This window comes from Vicugna pacos, chromosome 17 (assembly GCF_048564905.1).
Source record: "Vicugna pacos chromosome 17, VicPac4, whole genome shotgun sequence".
Taxonomy (NCBI): domain Eukaryota; kingdom Metazoa; phylum Chordata; class Mammalia; order Artiodactyla; family Camelidae; genus Vicugna; species Vicugna pacos.
In genome coordinates this window covers 27,240,249-27,261,668 of record NC_133003.1, presented here as the reverse complement: position 1 = coordinate 27,261,668, position 21,420 = coordinate 27,240,249, and the positions used below count along the sequence as shown (strand labels likewise).

General features: G+C 34.3%; 1 protein-coding gene across 2 annotated transcripts in view; it reads right to left on the bottom strand.

The window, feature by feature from the left end:
- Nucleotides 1–21,420, bottom strand: part of CCDC66 (coiled-coil domain containing 66) — a 54,265-nt gene that overhangs the window by 2,160 nt on the left and 30,685 nt on the right. Inside the window, exons 9-16 of one of the 2 annotated variants that reach the window (XR_012060677.1) lie at nt 19,206–19,337; nt 18,562–18,812; nt 18,283–18,367; nt 17,291–17,452; nt 15,988–16,132; nt 15,432–15,569; nt 1,286–1,776; nt 583–748 (exon numbers count right to left, since the gene is read on the bottom strand). Coding sequence is in view for 1 of the 2 variants with exons in the window: in XM_006196425.4 (XP_006196487.3) it covers nt 708–748; nt 1,286–1,776; nt 15,432–15,569; nt 15,988–16,132; nt 17,291–17,452; nt 18,283–18,367; nt 18,562–18,812; nt 19,206–19,337 (1,445 nt within the window). In the remaining variant the exon portion in view is untranslated. The remainder of the gene's footprint in view (nt 1–582; nt 749–1,285; nt 1,777–15,431; nt 15,570–15,987; nt 16,133–17,290; nt 17,453–18,282; nt 18,368–18,561; nt 18,813–19,205; nt 19,338–21,420) is intronic. The other variant, XM_006196425.4, reaches the window with a different exon arrangement.

The window sequence follows — 21,420 nt, the reverse complement described above, 5'->3', positions numbered from 1 at the left end:
ATGCAAAACTGTGTATTTTATTTTATACCAAGCATATTCTATAATCACATTTCAATTTATTCTAAGTGTACCCATAACACTATTAGAAACACTATATAAGAAGCTTGAGTTCTACGGTAGCTTTTCCTACAACAGGGCAACAGAATGGGACTAATTTGGGTTTTTACTAGTACTTGCTGAGAGTATATATACTCTAGAACAGGGGGAAAACTTTACTCGCTCCTGAGGACCAATGTTAATTTAAGTCTAGTATTTCTTCTTAGATATAGTTCACCATAAAAAATAATATACTCACCATCTGAACTAAACTTATTTTAGAGCCACATTCTGAGATAACTAAACCAGCTGGTTCATGCACAAAAACAATATAAATTCTAAATCTCCCATTGGCTAATGTCTCACTATCCTTATCAGTCATCTCCCCCCTTCCCCAATCCATGCAGAATGTCTATTCCACTGTTGACATACCTGGAAAATAAAAACTGTTCAGCTAAGTGAAGATTACAGAGAATGTCTACCACATCGCTGCTTAGGATACCAGTCCAAATTCTAGGTAAGATGCCAGATACCTTTTCTACTCACCTGGAAGTCAAACTTTCCTTTTACTGTCTTCATATCATACATATATGCTTGATCTCGTCTACATTTTGAGCAAGTATTCTGTATCACACAGAAAGCACTAAATAACTATGGAATCCATAACATACCTTTCCTTGCTGAAAGAATTAATTCTCAGAGGCTCTTCTTCCTAAAATATGGATAGGTAAATGTAAAAAGGAGTAACAGTGTTTCTATACATCCCCACAAATATTTTTAGCGGTTACTTGTTGAAATAATCTGTCTGAGTAACAGATATTTATAACTTCTCCTCTGTATGGGCTCTAAGTTTTAAGTGAGTGACTGAATATAGAATAGCATTAATCTATACATGGTTTAGATTTTTGTCCTTTAGTAAAGGACAGATAGTATATACCCTTTTGGCTTTGTGAGTCACGTGGTCTTTGTTGCACCTACTCTAAATTCTTATTGTAGCATGAAGCCAGCCATAGCCAATACATAAAACAATAAGCATGGCTGTGCTCCTATAAAACTATTTGCAAAATCAGGCAGCAGGATGGATTTGCCCCAGGCAAGTCTGTTGACCCCTGGTATAAACTAAAGCAAATTGGCAGAATTCTTATTCAGACCCAGAACAGCCATGTCAAAAAAATGCTCGTGAGGAACTGGGTTTTCATTCTAAAAACTTCAATATATGCTTTACAAAATTTTTTTGGAAGAGCTTTACCTTTGTGACTAGATGCCACCTGAACCTTGGTTCAATTTCCTGTTGAGATAAATGAAGAACTTCTGGTGAAGTGCCTCCATTTTGAGAGAGGTGTCCAGGATTATTTTTCTCCACCAAATGAAGCAGTTCCATCTGCCGCCTTATTTTTTTTTCTTCTCTCTGCTTTTGAAGCTGTTTAGGATATTTTTCTGATGCTGGAATATACCTTCTGAGTGGCTTATTTATATTCCACTCAGGCCTTTTAGGATATTTCTTCATATGCTTCGTTTGTCTCTCTGTTCTTGTGAACTGATCGTTATACCAACTGTTTTCTTTTTCTAAGTTGTCTCCTTTATCCTGACTTACTTGTTCCTGCTTGTTTTTCTTAGTGTTAAATTGTTGATTAACTGCAGGAATCTCAGAAGATGAACAATTTATAACGTCCCTCTCTATTACTGATTCACAGCAGGATTCTGATTCTGTATTGGTAAATATTTCCGTATTTAAGTCATCTAAAAGAAGATACAGATGATTAGTTTTTAAAAATTGAGGTAAAATAATACATTTTACAAAATTTACCATTTTAGCCATTTTTTTCGAAGGCATTAAAACTGCCCTCTGAAACTTTGTTTTGAAAATTAAAAAAAAAAAATTCTGTACCCATTAAACAACTCTCTATTCTCCCTCCCTGCCAGCTCCTGGCAACCACCATCGTACTTTGTCTCTATGATTTTGACTACTGTAAACACCTCATACAAGTGGAATCAACAGTATTTGTCTTTTTGTGACTGACTTATTTAGCATAATGTCCTCAAAGTTTACCCGAATTGTAGCTCATGTCAGAATTTCCTCCCTTTTTAAGGATAAATAAAACACCATTGTGTGTATGTACCATAATAATATTGCACTGTATGTATATACCACATTTTGTTTATCCATTCATCTGTCAAGGGACACTTGAGTTGCTTCCACCTTTTGGCTATTGTGGATGACCAAATGCTGCTATGAACAGTTGTCCAAAAATCATTCTTCAAGACCTTACTCTTCAGTTCTTTTGTGTATACACCCAGAAGTGGAATTGCTGGATCATGTGGTAATTATATGTTGAATTATCTGAGGAGATGCCATGCTATTTTCTATACCAGCTACATCATTTTACATTCCCACCGCTTTCTCTAAACCTTCCATTAAACCATTTTTTAAGTGTACAATTCAGTGGCACCAAGCACATTCATGATGCCACACAATTCCAGACCCCATCATCACCTCAAGCACCCACTCACTCTGCACCCACTAAGCAGTAACTCCCCATTCCGCCTTCCTTCCCAACCCCCAGCAACCTCCACTCAACTTTCCATCTCTGAATTTACCCATCTGACGACCCTATATTCCTTGCATAAGTGGAACTATACAATATTTGTGTTTCCCTGCACAACTGCCCCCTCCTCTCAAGTCCAGCATAATGCCTTCAAGCGTCATTCATGCTATAGCATGTATCAGAACTTTAGGTGATTCATTTTTAGCATCACATCATAGAGACCATTTTTTAAATAAAACTTTAAACAAGATTGTCCTGACTTCCACTTGGATATACAAGATGACATTACATACGGCATTTGTTAATTATATTCATTTTTGAGAAAAAGTGTAATTTACATTTTTTTCTATCATTGATAACTGAAATTTTTCATCAAAAGAAATGTAAAAAAAAGTCTTTGTAAGTGAGATGTGAAGTTTTCTTGTTATGTTGGTTTGAAATTTGCAAAGTACATAATATGAAAGGATTTGGAAAATATCCTTCAGTTATTTTTACCCTAGAGGCGTTGGGAAAATGTCTCTCATAAAACTCCCCTCTGGGAACCAAATTTTTAGGGAAATGATGATCATGCACTTTAAAGTGTATCTCATATATGCTTTATACCATTATGGTTTGCCTGCAGACTATCCCTGAATGACATACTACCTTTCACTTTTTTCCATTTTGAAAACAGGAAAAGTTCACCATTCAAAAAAGACGTCTGAAATTTCCTTACATCTTATATAATGTTCATGATTATATATGTGCTGAGTTATCCCAAGAGTTCAGCAACAACCTCGCAAAGGCTTTCTTTCACATATGATTAAAATTTTAAATTCACAATTAGCTAATGAAAGGTCTGGATTGCACATTAAAAACAAATTAACAGTTTAGTTATTGCTTTTATCTTAGACACTTACTGTGTTATTCCAGAGTGGAACTGCTCTAGGCCTAACCACTAGCAGGACTGCCCAGCCTACATCATTTTCATTCACACTGAAAATCCTCTTTTGCCTCTCTAGACCCACGTGACACCTTTTTCTCACCTGCTCTCTGCGCTAGTCAGCTGACTGGTTAAGAACCTTATCAATGGGTTCCTGAATCCTCTGGTTTATGTTTCTGTCAAGAGAGTTCATATGCAGATTACAGGGAGGGAAAAGAATGACTTTAGAATATTTATTTCACTGGCTCATTCCCTGTGAGGTGACTTAAGGCTGACTCTCCCTTTATCAAGGTCACTGGTCCCCTCAAAGTTACCTATCTACAACTCCTGCCTTCTAGATTCTGGTAACAGCTCGGTTGCTACTAGCACCAGAGTCAGCACACACACTGTATTCCCTCATACCCACTCCTATGGAAACAGCCCTTTTCTAAATAAACCATCTTGAATTATTCTATTTTGGGATCCCGACTGATTAAATTCCCTTTCAGTCACCCACTGATAATATATACATAATTTCACAATCTTAAATACTTAGTTTGACTTTCTCTTAATTGATGTGTGGTATTTATATAATTTGTTATTTATTTGGACAGAGAGAACGGGCTGAAACAGATTCTTCAAGCTTAAGAGCAAACTACAAAAAAAAATACCAAGAGCTCATCAGCAGAATAGTTTCAGATAACTAAGCAGGTTGCAAATTGCTTTACCCCACTTCCCTTTTCAAGTTCTTTTCTACTTTCCTGTCATATGATGTGGGTAATTTGGCATTGCATTTGGTATTGCATTGAAATAAGATCTAAAATTAACTGGCAGAACCTACAGAATGGGAGAAAATATTTCCAGAAGATCAGACTGACAAGGGCTTAATCTCCAGAATATATAAACAGCTCATACAACTTAATAATAATAAAAAAACCACCCAATCCAAAAATGGGCAGAAGACCTAAGCAAGCAATTCTCCAAAGAAGACATACAAATGGCCTATAGGCACATGAAAAAAAATGCTCAATATCACTAATTATCAGAGAAATGCAAATCAAAACTACAATGAGGTATCACCTCACACCAGTCAGAATGGCCATCATTCAAAAGTCTATAAACAATAGATGTTGGAGAGGCTGGGGAGAAAAGGAACCTTCCTACACTGCTGGTGGGAATGTAGTCTGGTGCAGCCATTATGGAAAACAGTATGGAGAGTCCTTAAAAAACTAAAAACAGACTTACCACATGATCCAGTAATCCCACTCCTGGGCATATATCCAGAGGGAACCTTAATTGAAAAAGACACTTGCACCCCAATGTCCACAGCAGCACTATTTACAATAGCCAAGACATGGATACAACCTAAATGTCCATCAACAGATGACTGGATAAAGAAGTTGTGGTACATTTATACAATGGAATACTACTCAGTCATAAAAAATAAAATAATTGCAGCAACATGGATGGACCTGGAGATTGCCATTCTAAGTAGAGTAAGCCAGAAAGAGAAAGAAAAACACCACATGATATCACTTACATGTGGAATCTAAAAACAAACAAACAAACAAACAAAAAAATGAACTCATTGAGAAAACAGAAGCAGACTCACATAGAAAACAAACTTATAGTTATGAAGGGGAGGCAAGGGAGTAGAAAGGGATAAAAATTGGGAGATCGAGATTTGCAGATACTAACTAATATATATAAAACAGATAACAAGTTTATATTATTTGGAACAGGGAACCATATTCAATATCTTGTAGTAACCTATGGTGAAGAATATGAGAATGAATGTGTGTATGCTCCTATGTGACTGAAGTATTGTGCTGTACACCAGAAATTGACACAACATTGTAAACTGACTGTACTTCAATAAAAATATATTAAAGTGTAAAAAAATAAAATAAATGGCAGAAAACAGTGCTATGTTAGAGGATGGATTTCCTTAAGACATTTTGGGCTTAGGGTTCTGTACTAGCCAACTCGAGTGGCTTTTTGATATTTCGAGAGAAATATTTTCTCCTAACTTATGGCCAGCCAAATTGGTTTCCGTCTTTTTAAGTTACGAAGGGGTCCACAAGACTACAAATAACTGACGGGGGGTGGGGGGTCCATTAATTTTAAAATTAGTTTAAAGAGTAAAGGGTTCTCGTTAAAGATGGTGACCTAGGAACTAGATCCTGAACTCACCTCCTATGAACACACCACATCTATAGTTACATATGGAACAACTTCCTCTCACAAAAAACCTAAACTGCCTGGGTGACTCCTACACACTGAGCAAGCAAGAAAGACACCACATCAAAGCAGGTGGATGAGATTGAGACACAAGCCATAAACCTCACTGCTGCACAGTAATCCATAATTGGGAGGGAACTCAAAACACAGAGGTTCTCCCTAAGGAGTGAAGTGTTTGAACCCCACACTGGGCACCCCCACTTTTAAGATGTGCACGGAAGAGATAATCCTCCAAAACATCTAGCACTGAGAATCAATGTGGTTCATGTCTATAAGATACAAAGCTATAGCAGAAGGGAGAGACAGCCTTCAAAGGGCATGTCCTGGGGCGTCAGCCTGAGGGGCAGGCTTCAGGTTTGGCACACATCTAGGCTTACCGAGGTGCTCTCAGGAATGAAGGCTGCTGGACCCCACCCTTGCACTCACTCACTGCCTCGCTACAGTTTGCTGTATCTCCCAGAAAACAGCTTATACACTTCACGGAGCCCCAGTTTTTGCTACTGCCATCCGGGACACAACTCCAGAATGCCTTGCTCTGGTGGCCAGTGGAGCTTATGCTTGCAGTCCCATAGGACTGTATATTCTTGCATACTTTGAAAGCTCCTGCCTGTGGGTCTGGCTTCCAATCAGCCTGAATCTAGATGCTTAGATTCCCCTCACCACCCTTTGGGAGACTGACAAGTCCTGACATACCCTCAACTGCTGGGAGCTATTAAAAACAAAACAGTCTGCTTGGACAACCACAAAGGTTTGACATACAGCAAAGAGCAAGGGTAGGAGTGAATAAGGTCCATCTCCCACACAAGGCTGCTCCTTTAAGACACAGAGATGACTGTTTCATCTAATGTGCAGAAACCAACATAGAGAGTCAAGAAAAATGAAGAAAGAGAGGAATATATTCCAAATGAAAGAATAAGATAAAACCTCAGGGGAAAAGAGTTCAAAGTAAGTAACAATCATAAAGATGTTCACTGAATTCAGGAGAGGAATGGAACACAGTGAGAACTTCAAAAAAGAGAAAATAAGAGAAAGTACCAAATAAAAGCCACAGAGCTGAAGAATACAATAACTGAAAAACAGAGGAGTCCAACATCAGACTAATAGAAGCAGAAAAGATCAGAAAACTTGAAGATAGAGCAGTGGAACTCATCCAATCAGAGCAGCAAAAAGAAAATATAAAGGTGAAGACAGCTTAAGGGACTTACCAGACAACATCAAGTGGACTAACATTTGCATTATGGTGGCCCAGGAGGAGAAAGCGATAAGGGCAGAATACTTATCTGAAGAAATAATGCTACGTACAAGGGAACCCTCACAAGACTATGAGATTTTTCAGCAGAAACTTTGTAGGCCATAGGCAGTAACATAATATATTCAAAGTGTTTAAAGAAAAAAACTTTCATCAAGAATACTCTATCCAGCAAAATTATCATTCAGAACTGAAGGAGAGAGAAAGAGTTCAGATAAGCAGAGACTAAACTATTCTTATAAGGGAACTTCTTTAAGCTGAAAAGAAAGGACACTAATTAGCAACAGAAAAATATATACAAGTATAAATCTCATTGGTAAAAGTCAGTATTACAGTAAAGGCAGTGGATTTAGCTCATAAAGCTAGTATGAAAATTCAAAGACAAAAGTAGTCAAAATAACTATAACTATAATAATTAGTTAAGGGACACAAGATAAAAAGATATAAAATGTAACATCAAAAACATAAAACATGGGTAGGGGGAGAGTAAAAATGTAAGGTTTTAGACTACATTGAGGCTTTAAGTTGTTATCAACTTAAATACACTGTTATAAAGTTGTTATATGTAAGCCTCATGATAACTACAAAGTAAAAACAAAGTCAATACACAAAAGATAAAAAGGATTCTAAACAGATCACTAAAGAAAGTCATCAAAACACAAAGAAAGAGGAGAAAGCACACAGAGGAACTACACAACAACCAGAAAACAATTACCAAAAAGGTAATAACATACATTCCTATCCTAAATTAATTTCTTTAAATTTTCATTGAAGTGTAGTTGATTTACAATGCTAGTTTCAGGTGTACAGCAAAGTGATTCAGTTATACACAACTATATATATTGTTTCTTTTCAGATTCTTTTTCATTATATGTTATTATAAGAAATTGAATACAGTTCCCTGTGCTATACAGTAGGTCCTTGTTTATCTATTTTATATATAGTTATATGTGTCTGTTAATCCCCAGCCCCTAATTTATCCCTCTGACCCTTTCCGCTTTGGTAACCATAGTTTGTTTTCTATGTCTGCGAGTCTGTTTTTGGTTTGTAAATAGAATTTGTATCATTTTTGTTTTTAGATCCACATATTAGTGATATATGAAACTTGTCTTTCTCTGACTTACGTCACTTAATATGATAATCTCTAGGTCTATCCATGTTGCTGCAAAGGGCATTATTTCATTCTTTCTTATGGCTGAGTAATATTCCACTGCATATATAAACAACATCTTCTTTATCCAGTCATCTGTCAATGGACATTTAGGCTGTTTCCATCTCTTGGCTATTGTAAACAGTGCTACTATGAACACTGGGATGTAGGTGTCTTTTTGAATTATAGTTTTCTCCAGATACATGCCCAAGAGTGGGACTGCTGGATCGTATGGTAAGTCTATTTTTAATTTTTTAAGGGACTTCAATACTGTCCTCCATAGTGGCTACACCAATTTACATTCCCACCAATAGTGCAGGAGGGATCCTTTTTCTCCACATCCTCTCCAGCATTTATTATTCACAGACCTTTGAATGATAGCCATTCTGACTGGCAGGAGGCAATACCACACTGTAGTTCTGATTTGCATTTCTCTAATAATTAGTGATACTGAGTATCTTTTCATGTGCCTGTTGGGCATCTGGATGTCTTCTTCGGAGAAACGTCTATTTAGGTCTTCTGACCATTTTTTAATTGGGCTGTTTGTGTTTTTGATATTAAGCTATAAGAGCTGTTTGTATATTTTGGGAATTAGTCCCTTGTTAGCCATGTCATTTGCAAATATTTTCTCTTATTCTGTACATTGTCTTTTCATTTTGTTCATGGTTTACTTTGCTGTGCAGAAGCATTTAAGTTTAATTCGGTCCCATTTGTTAAAGTGGGCATAGAAGGAACATACCTCAACATAATAAAGCCCATATATGACAAACCCACAGCTAACATTATTCTCAATGGTGAAAAGCTCAAAGCATTTCCTCAGGATCAGGAATAAGACAAAGATGTTCACTCTCGGCACTTTTATTCAACATAGTTTTAGAAGTCCTAGCCACAGCAATCAGAAAAAAAAAAAAATGAAAGGAATCCAAATTGGAAAGGAGTAAGTAATATCATGTCATCTGCAAACAGTGAAGGTTTTACATCACTGTTTGCAGATGACATGATACTATACATAGAAAATCCTAAAGAGGCTACCAGAAAACTACTAGAGTTCATCAATGAATGTGGTAAAACTGCAGGATACAAAAATTAACATACAGAAATCAGTTGCATTTCTATACACTAACAACGAAATACCAGGAAAAAAAATTAAGGAAACAATACCATTCACCATCACATAAAAAAGAATAAAATACCTAGGAATAAACCTACCTAAGGAGGCAAAGGACCCGTACTCCAAAAACTGTAAGACACTGATAAAGAAATTGAAGATGACACTGATCGATGGAAAGATATACCATGTTCTTGGATTGGAAGATTCAATAATGTTAAAATGGCCATACTACCCAATGCAATAAACAGACTTAATGCAATCCCTATCAAATTGCCAATGACATTTTTCACAGAACTTAAACAAAAATTTTTTAAACTTGTATGGAAAAACAAAAGATCCTGAATAGCCAAAGCAACCTTGAGAAAGAATAATGCAGCTGGAGGAATCATGTGCCCTGACTTCAGATTATACTACAAAGCTACAGTAATCTAAACAGTATGGTACTGGCACAAAAAAATGGACACATAGATTAATAGAACAAGATAGAAAATCCAGAAATAAAACCACATACTCAATTAATCTATGACAAAGGAGACAACAATATACAATGGAGAAAAAAAACAGTATCTTCAATAAGTGATGCTGGGAAAATTGGACAGCTACATGTAAAAAATGAAATTAGAACATTCTCTAACACCATATACAAAAAAAAACTCAAAATAAATTAAAGACCTAAATGTAAGAATGGATACTGTAACTCTTTGATATAAATTTCAGCACTATTTTTTTCAAACCAGCTCCTAGAATAATGGAAATAAAAGCAAAAATATCCTCAATTATTTTAAATGTGAATGGACTTAATTCTCCAATCAAAAGAAACTGAATAGATTAAAAACCACCAACTTATATGCTGCCTACAAGCAACTCATACCCAATATAAGGATACACCATGGACTAAAAAAATGAATAAATGGGAAAAGAGATTCCATATAATTCAAAACCAAAATAAAGTAGGAATACCTATATTTGTATCAGACAAAATAGACTTTAAAACAAAGTCTGTAACAAAGGATAAAGGACATTACATAATGATAAAGAGGACAATCCAATAGAAGATATAACATTTGTAAATATTTATGGACCCAACATGGGAGCACCTAACTACATAAAGCAAATATTAATAGACTTAAAAGGAGAAATATTTTTTACCTCAGTAAGAGTAGGGAACTTTTTTCTTTGTAGTTTTTTTTTTTAATGGAGGTACTGGAGATTGAACCCAGGATCTTATGCATGCTAAAAACATGCTCTACCGCTGAGCTATAAAATACCCCCCACCCCACCCTCCACCAAGTAGGGGACTTTAATACCCCACTTACATCAACAGGCAGATCATCCAGAAAGTCAGTAATGAAATACTGGACTTTTATGACACTTTTGACCAGATGGACTTTACAGGTAAATACAGAACATTCCATCCAAAAGCAAAAGAATACAATCCATTCTTCCCAAGAGCACATGGAGCAGTCTCCAGCATAGATCACATTAGACCATAAAATAAGTCTTAATAAGTTTAAAAAGACTGAAATCGTATCAAGCATTTTTCTGACCACAATGCTGTTAAACTGGAAATCAATTAGAAGAAGAAACTGGAAAATTCACAAATACATGGAGATTAAACAACATGCTACTGAGCAACCAATGGGTCAAAGAAGAAATCAAAACAGGACTAAAAAAAAAATACCTGAGGCAAATTAAAATGGAAATACAACCAAAACTTTCAGGATGCAGTAAAAGCAGTTCTAAGAGGGAAGCTCAAAGTGATACATGCTTACATCAAGAAACAAGAAAAATCTGAAAAAAAAAAAAAACTAGCATAACTTTACAGTTTAAGGAGCTAGAAAAAGAACACATAAAGACCAAAGTTAGTAGAAGGACAGAAATAACAAAAGATCAGAGCAGAAATAAACGAAATAGAGACAAGACAGTAGAAAAGATCCATGAAATGAAGAGCTACTTTTTTGAAAAGATAAATAAAATTGACAAACCTTTTAGCTACTAGACTCACCAAGAAAGAGAAGACTCAAATAAATAAAATCAGAAATGAAAGAGAAGTTACAACTGATACCACAAAACACAAAGGACCAGAAGAGACCACTATGAACAACTATATACCAAGAAATTTGATAACCTTGAAAAAATTGATAAATTCCTAGAAGTGTACAACCAAGAGTGAGTCTTTTAGAAATAGAAAATTTGAATAGACTGATTACAAATAAGGAGAGAGTATTCAAAAACCTCCCCAAAACCCAGAAATCCAGGACCAGACAGCTTCACTGGTGAATTCTACCAAACATTCAAAGACAAACTAGACAAAGACCAGTCCTCTTAAATTCTTCCAAAAAATAGAAGAGAATGCTTCCAAACTCATTTTATGAGGCCAGCACTACCCTGATACCAAAACCAGACAAGGACACCACAAGAAAAGAAAATTACAGGACAGTATCCCTGATGAACAGAGATGCAAAAATCCTCAACAAAGTTATTAGCAAACTGAATTCAACAATATATTAAGCAGGGAGGGTATAGCTCAGTGGTAAAACGCATGCCTAGCATGCACAATGTCCTGGGTTCAATTCCCAGTATCTCCCTTTAAAGAAATAAACAAATAAATAAACCTAAAATTACCTCCCACTAAAAGATTTCTTTAAAAAAAGAAACAAAAAGAAAAAAATTTGAAAAAGGAAACAAGACAAAAAAATCCCATACATTAAAAGGATCATACAACACAATCCAGTGGGATTTATTCAAGGGATGGAAGGGTGGCTCAATATCAGTAAATCAATGAATGAAATATACCATATTAACAAAGTGAAGAAAAGATTCTATAATCATCTCAGCAGATGCAGAAAAAGCATTTGACAAAATTCAACATTGCTTTATGACAAAAACTCTCAATAAAATGGGTACAGAGGGAATGTAACATAAAGGCCATATATGAAAAACCCATAGCTAACATCATACTCAATGGTGAAAAGCTGAAAACTTTTTCTAAGACCATGAACAAGACAAGGATGCCCAGTCTCACCACTTTTATTTAATATAGTATTCAAACGTCCTAGTCAGAGCAATTATATACAGAAGAAAACCCTAAAGTCTCTACCAAAAGAAAAAAAAAATAGAATAGATGAATTTAGTAAAATTGGAGGATACAAAACCAATATACAAAAATCTATTTCTATATAATTTCTATATAATTCTATATAATTTCTATATAATAATGAACTGTCAGAAAGAGAAATTAACAAAACAATCCCATTTCATTTATAATTGCATAAAAAAGAATAAAGGATTAAATTTATCCATGGAAGAGAAAGACCTGTACACTGAAAACTGTAAGACATTAACGAAAGAAACTGAAGATGACACAAGTAAATAGAAAGATGTTCCATGCTCCAGGATTGAAAGAATATTGTTATAATGACCATGCCACTCAAAGCAATCTACAGATTCAATATAATCCCTATCAAAATTCCAATGACATTTTTCACAGAAACAGAAGAAACAATCCTAAAATTTATATGGAACCACAAAAGACCCTAAATAGCTAACAGCATCTTGAGAAAGAAGAACAAAGCTGAAGTCATGATGGTCCCTGATTTCAAACTATATTACAAAGCTATAATAATCAAAACAGTATATTACTAGCATGAAAACAGATACATAGATCAATGAAACAGAACAGAGAGCCCAGAGATAAACCCATGAATATATGGACAATTATTTTTCAACAAAAGAGTCAAGAATATACAATGGAAAAAGGACAGTTTCTTCAATAAATGGCATTGGGAAAAATGGACAGCCACATGCAAAAGAATGAAACTGGATCACTATCTTACACCACACACAAAAATTTTAAGCAAATTAAAGACAAATATATGACCTAAAACTATAAAATTCCTAGGGGAAAACATAGGCAGTAGGCTCTGTGACACTGGCCTTGGCGATTTTTTGGATTTGACATGAAAAGCAAAGGCAGCAAAAACAAACTGAGACTTCACCAAACTAAAAAGCTCCTGTGCAAAAAAGGATACCAACAACAAAATGAAAAGGTTGAAGGGGAGAAAATATTTGCAAATCATGTATCTTGTATTAAGAACTCATACAACACAATAGCAAAAAAGAATCCAATTAAAAATTGGGCAGATTTTAACAGACATTTTTCCAGACATACAGATGGCCAACAGAGATATGAAAAGATGCTCAACATCTCTAATGATCACGTAAATACAAACCAAAACCACAATGAAACATCATCTCACACCTGAGAGAATGGCTATTATCAAGAAGATAAGAAATAACAAGTCCCGGTGTAAATGTGGAGAAAAGGGAACCCTTGTGTATTGATTGCTGGTGAGAATATAAATTGATGCAGTCACTATGGAAAACAGTACAGAGGTTCCTCAAAAATAAAAAACAGAACCACATGATTCAGCAATTCCATATCTGGGTATTTATCTGAAGAAAATGAAAACACTAACTTAAAGAGATACATGCATTCCTCTGTTCACTGCAGTATTATTTACAATAGCCAAGAAGTGGAAGCAACCTAAGTGTCTACTGACAGATGAATGGATAAAGAAAATATACTCTATGCATATATATCCAACAGAATATTAGCCATAAAAAAAGAAATCTTGTCATTTCCAACAAAATGAATTGACCTTAAGGGCATTGTGCTACATAAAATAAGTCAGAAAAAGATACAAATGCCATATGATCCTCAGGTATATGTAGCATCTGGGGAAAAAAAGCTTGTAGACACAGGGACAGAGTGGGTGGTTGGGAGGTGAGCAAAATGATACAGAAGATCAAAAGGTATAGACTTCCAGTTATATAAAATAAACAAGTTCTGGGATGTAATGTACAGCATGTTGGCTATAGTTAATAATATACTGTATGTTTGAAAGTTGCTGAGAGAGTAAATCTTTCAAGTTCTCATCACAAGGAAAGAAAACAAAACTAACTCTGTATGGTAACAAATGTTAATTAGACTTGTGATTGTTTTGCAATATATACACATATCAAATCATTATATTGTACACTTGAAACTAATCTTGTGTTAATTATATCTCAATTTTACAAAAAAAGTGAAAAGATTAAAAGATTTCTTGGAAGTTATTTAAAAAAAATATTTTCTGAACAGATATATGGTGGGCTGAAAGGACTCATAGTAAGCATGGAGGCCTATGATAATGATACACAACATGGATATTACTTAACTTCCTATGTAAAAATTTAAATCAAGCACATGAAAAGGTGCGCAACATCAGTAGTCATTGGGGAAATGCAAATCAAAACCACAATGAGAGCCATTCTACAAACACGAGAATAGTTAAGTGTGGGCAAGGATGTAGAGAAATTGGAACCTTCAGACACTGCTGGTGGGAATATATAATGTTAACAGCTGCTTTGGAAAACAGTTTAGTAGTTCCTCACAATTATAAACATACAACTACTATATGACTTAACAATGCTACTCTTCTTTTCTCGGGTCCCAAGAGACCTGAAAATTTATGTCTACACAAACATTTGTACCTGAATGTTCATAGCAGCATATTTTTAATATGCCAAAAGGTAGAAATAACCCAATGTCCTCAACTGATAAGGAATAAACAAAATGTGGTGTCATATCCATAAAATGGAATATTTTTCAGTGATAGGAAGGAGTAAAGTACTTACTGTTACATGCTACAACATGGATAAACCTTAAAACATTATGCTAAGTGAAGAATCCAGACAGAAAAGACCACATATGTTATGATTCCAATTATATGAAATGTACAGAATAGGCAATTCTAGACAGACAGAAAATAGATTGGTGGTTGCCTAAGAATAAAGCAAAGAAGGAAATGGAGAGTGACTACTGATGGGTACAGGGTTACTTTTTGGAGTGATAAAAATGTTCAAAAATTCATTGCGGTGATGGTTTCACAACTCTGGATACAAAAACTGAATTGTGCTGTTTAAAAAAAACACTGAATTGGTCCCTGTAAAAGGGTTAATTTTATACTATGTAAATTATATCTCATAAAGCTATTATAGAGAAATTAAAAACTGAGATACCATTATTTTCTAACTCTTACTAAAAAACCTCAAATTCCTTTCATTTTCAAACTTTAAATTAATTGAATTTAATTCTAATTGTGACTTTAATCTTAAGTAAATTTTAAGCCAAATCACAATTTCTAAACCAATACCTGTTTGCACACCAGTATCCTTCCTGGGAGAGGCTGTAGAGTTGATCCATGTATTCATTTCACTGCTGACTTCATCCAAGCCATGTCTTGAATTTGCAACGTTGTCAGATGCATTATACTCCATATGTATTGTATCAACTGACAAGAGAAATAAATATCTGATAAAAATGACATAGCAGCAACTAAATACGCAAAAGACTTTTAGTTTAGTCAATGTAAACACTGCAATAAAAATCTAGGACTAGTCTAAAGTTTATTATAAAATGTCACCTGCATTCTTATCCCTTACTGAATTTAGGGAGATCACCTAATAGCTCTGTAAAAATGGGTACAAAAGTATACATTTTACCAATTATGAGGAAAATATAAGAAAATTTGTGTAAAAAGATATTGAAAAGTGTAAAACTATTTACACTCAAGGCAATTTCCCAAATAACACAAGCATTATAAAGTTAAATTAATTCAAGGTCTGAAATTCCCTTAAAAAAACTTAGTTAACAGGTGTTTAAATGTATTAAAAATAGGCAATTAAATAAAATTTTAGTTAAATGTTTACCGCCAAGATTTTTAATTAATCTAGAAGTGTCATGTCCCTTCTGAGCCAATTCTCGAATTCTCTGTTCTTGTTTCAGTCTCTGTGCCAGCTCCTGCGCTCTCTGCATCATCTGGAACAGTTCGTTTGTCTTGAGAGTCATGATTTCCTAATAATATTGAAGTGCACAAAGTCATTAAATACAATTATCAAATATATACAGACTTGATTATTCTCTCTCAGCAGGTGTTTCCTGAGCTCCTACTATGTGCTAGGCACTATTCAAGATAATGAGAGTAGAGCACTTAACAAAACAAGGTTCCTTCCCTTTTGGAGCTTACATTTTAGTATCTCTTTCTATGATATTAGACCACAAATATAAGAACTCTTTTACCCATTCAAGTTTATACTAAAAGCTTCTAAAACAATGGTCAATTCCACCAGAATTCTCTAAGATAAAAAAGAATTAAGAGGTAAAACTCAGTATTTATGGTCATTTTTTTTTCAATTCAAGCAAATAATACTTTGATTTTTTTTTTCAGGTATATAGTTATTTCATAGGTGTAGCTGGCTCAGTCTATTCAACATAATGATATCAGAACCTAAACTATTTGTATCTTCATCAGCTAATTTTGAAGCAAAGGCTGAAAGTGGAAAAAGGCAAGAAAAGGCAGGCTCCAGGCCCCACCTCCCAGCTCCAAGGGAAGTAATGTATGGTCTACTCTGTAAACCACACGAATCTTTGGCAATCACTGTGTAACTTGCTCTTTGCCAGGTCCGCTCAAATATGGCACTTAACATCACCATACCTACACAGCCTGTGCCACTTAATATAGGGGTTCTCTGAGCCAACGAGTATCTACTCTTTTTAATAGACCCTTAAAGGAACACTCTAACATGGCAACAAACTGTATCATCAAATCCTAGCCAAATCATTCTGCAAGTATATGCTCCTGTTCACAACTGGAAATAGACAGAAAGGCCAATATTTCTCCTAACAGATCTATATATTTATTAATACTCACTGCTTAGAAAGCATTTAAAAATTAAGCACATGGGTAACTTATGTTTTATGCTGTAATAACTCCTGACCTCCTACTTAGCACAGAGAAAAAAAACCCAAGCTGTACAGCATTTGTGAACTAATCACTTGAAATGATGAAACCTCTCCAGCTTCTCCCTTACTCTGATAGCCTTGTTTATGCAGAGCTTTAATGTTTCTGCATATAGCTTCACAATTTCAAAATATATGCAAATGTTCTGGGTTTTTTCTTTAAAAACATACCCATTTCTACTCTAAAATATTAGTTAGAATATAAATACCTACTTCCTTTCGTTTTTGCTTAAGTATATCTTCTTCATACTGTTTCTGCATCTCTTCTCGTTCCCTTGCTAAGCGACGCTCCTCCTCTTGTTCCTCCTTCTTTCTTTGCTCTTCTTCAAGCTGTTTCTTCCTGCGCTTCTCTTCTACCTGAGCAGTGATGGCTTTCTAGTCATAAATAACCACATAAATCATCATCATCACAGAAAGAATCCATGGAGCATTTGCTTGGTGTTTCAAAAATGCTTATCATAATATAGAAATACACATACAAGTAAAATCAAAATGTCAAATTTCCAATGTATTTTTCCCATCTCCCACCTGTCAAGTTCTATACACCTTTTCTTTAACCTCAGGAGGGCTGTTAAAAGAACTAACACAAAAACAACCGAAGAATTCAGTGCCACAGTTCCTAGTAAAAACAGCAGATGCTCTATAAAGGTCTGTTCACTTAACTGGTTAAAAAGTAACAATATTAACTAACCCAATTCTTCATATAGTAGAGGTTTTGGAGAATTATTAGATATTCAAGTCCTTTGAGCACTCGACTAAAATTAGGAGAGAATTTTAATCTTAGTTTCCTTTCTTATATTATCTGCTAGATTTCTTAATCATAATTCAACTTCAATACCTTATATAGTTCCCTTTCAACGAACTAATTCTCATCCTGAAGGGAATTCAAGAGTATTAGAGAAAAAAAAATTCAATACTAACTTAAGATTTAGTGTCACTTCAGACACACAACCTATGTATTAAAGACCTTGTCTCTTGGAAGGTGGCTATAGTATGTGATACTGTCTGGTTCTCAGAACAAGTATAATAATATAATGCCAGATAGAGTAGGGATAAGATTCATCACAGGACTGCACAAGACCTGTGCTTATACTGTAATTTTATACTGTAAGTTTTTACTGTAATTTTAATTTCCATTTACTTAGGTATCTAGGCCATGAATATTACTTTTTTAAGGCAAAAAACAACATTTTATAATGCAATACCTGATGTTCTAACTGTTTTTGTCGCCGCCTGTCTCGTTCCTCAATCTGAGCTGGGTCCAAAAGAGCAGTCATAGAACGTAGAAAGCTGGCAAGACAAATATATTAGCTGTTTAAAACCCCCAAAAGGTGGGTTTAACAAGGTGCTAAGTCATTTTTGTTCGGGATCTATCTACTAATCATTTCTACTTTAAAGAAAAAATAAGATACATTATAAATATAACAACAGTCCTAATACAGCACACAGACTTTTTCAAACATCATACTTAAGAATGAACTTACTTTGTTTTTTGACTGTTTGTCACAGCTGTATCTGTAACAGGTTTTGCTATGTGTTCCTCCTCTGAAGGTTCAACCTGGCTTCCAGTTGTAGGTGTACAAAGACTGCTGATATCAGCCAACTCCTGAGTGTCCGGAGAGATACAGAAGTACTCTGGTTGTTTGTGTGTTGACCGAGAAGACAGTTGAGACTGAGAACCAGGATAGCTCTTTAATGAATCAAAATGCATTGCCCATCTGTCATGTTCCTCACCCTAATCACAACAAATAAGAACTGCTAAGAATTTTTGCAGTTGTTCTCACATCTAAAATCCCAAATGACATTATTTCTAAAAGTCACCATACAGCAGAATAAGCATCATAAAAATTAACAAAACTGTGTTCTCTATTGATTCCATATATATTTCGATAACTAAGCTTGGAGAATATGAGAAATTCAAAGAATTAGGAAATTTCTAAAAAGTTAGTTAAAAGAAGCCGCACAAAACCACACTTACTAAATTCATTCAATGAAAGGTTCACAAAAGCAAATGTGGAATAATTTGAATAATACAGTCTTGTCAAATAGCTTCAGGATAATTCAAGTTTATGATCAAAGACTCTGAAATTACTTTTTCCTTTTACATCCATAAAACTTCATAAATTACCTTTGAAGATATAATTTTTTCTTCCATTTTTTTTTGCTGGTCATCTTCTATTTGCTTGTTCAATTCTTCAATCCATTTTCTCTGCTGTTCTTGCTTCATAGCACTGAAAGAGTGCTCCATCAGTACTGCTTCCTAAACAACAGTCATCAACACCACCTAAAGTTTAGTTCTCTTTTCTAACCACTTTATATTTACTAATCTTTACAAATTTACAAATCTAAAGAATTTACATAGATTTAAGTGGTAAGGCATTTATCTCTAAGAGATGCAATTTTAAACAAAAATTTGAGTATATAAGAATTAAGTAAAACAAGATTATACTGTATAGCACAGGGAAACATATACAAGATCTTGTGGTAGCTCACGGAGAAAAAATATGACAATGAATATATGTATGTTCATGTGTAACTGAAAAATTATGCTCTACACTGGAATTTGATACACTATAAAATGACTATAACTCAATAAAAAAAGTTTAAAAAAAGAATTAAGGAGATATATTCTGATTTTCAGAATCTTATCTCTAACATTTACTAGCAGAAGGATATAGTAAGATAACTAAGTGTAAAGGAAAGGAAATTTTCTAATGAAAAATGAAAATTCTTTCTATAAAACAATTATAATATTTTCAAAATTCTATCCTAATATAGTCTCATTTACTTTGAAAGGAATACTGATAATTTAAAATAGATAAATATGGTTTTACACTTGGCTTCAGAATATAACAAATAATGTTTTGGACCAAGAGCCAGGAGGATGTAATACAGCCAGAGGCTTTCTCCATTCAATCATAATGTCTTTCTTGGATACCCTTCTTTTTTCCCATTTCTGCTATTACAGCCCTATCATGATCTATAACATTTCAGTTAGAAAAATATTCTGTGTCTAGATTAAGTCCTTCAATTCTAAGAAAAAAACCCAAAATATAAAAGGTAGCATAAAAATTTACTGTTGCTTTAACTTGTAAGAGTTTACTATGTTCTAACAAAAAGAAAAGAATATATTCTATTCAAATTGAAATGCAACAGCTAAGTAACATTTTGTTATATAATTCCAAGACATAATTTAAAAAATAGTTTGACAGACTACAATAGCAATACACTTCACAAGGTTACTTTCTGATCTTGTTTTTATCAAAAACATTGGCAAAGCTCACAGTTTATGACCAACTACTTTGATCAAAGGAAATATTCATACAAAAAGGAAAACTCCTAGTATCTCAAGTGCTCCTATATATTTTAAACAGATAAAAGACATCCTATTTATTTAAGCCTAAAAGAGCCACTTCAAAAGAAGCATTATCTTCAGGTAAGTGATTTAACAGTTTTTCTAGTTTTAGAAATGTTATTTTAGAGGTCAAAATGGAAAAAACAAACAAAAAACTAAATAGGTCCTTTGAACTCCTCATAAGAAATTCTCAACATGGCATTTAATCACCTTATAATTCTATAATCTGTAAGTCTGATGTAACCAGATCTGGTTTCAAATTTTAGTAGCGTTGCAGATTATTAAAGGATAAGACACTAGTCAAAATTACCCTTGAACATTCCTAAAATCCTCATAAAATATTTTATGTACGTGTTTTATATTTACAACCCTATGGAAAGCTTAATAATCAGTTCTTTCAATTCTGTCTTCAACTTCTTACTTAAGGATGTCTTACAAAGCCGTCACCACTTACTCACTTGCCACCTGAGTAATTCATTTTGCTTCTCCAACTGCGTAGAAAACTCTTTAAATTATTACTTTCTATTTTACAAGTTTTCCCCAACATGCATTTAGTGAGAGGAATGAGCGTATAAGGATTTGGGAGGTGGGAGAGGTGATAGGTAGAATGGAATCCCCCTTTTGATTACTGAGCTGATTTAGCTGAAACTGAGTAAGGCAGGTATTTGTAAAACGCAAGACACACTGTGTAACAAATGCGTTTTGACAATGATCAAGTACCTGCCTTCTGTTAAAACCTCTTCCCTTACGCTCACTTTTTCACTTTAACTTCCTCACATTATTGACCTTTGATTTTCCTTTCTCTACATAAAAACTCCTTTTCTAAACACCCTTTATGAAACTATTCTTAAGTTATATGTTTCAGTCATACACATATTCCTTTTCAAATACTTTTCATTATAGGTTACAAGATATTGAATATAGTTCCCCATGCTGTACAGTAGAAACTTATTATTTTATATATAGGTTAGTATCCACAAATATCGAA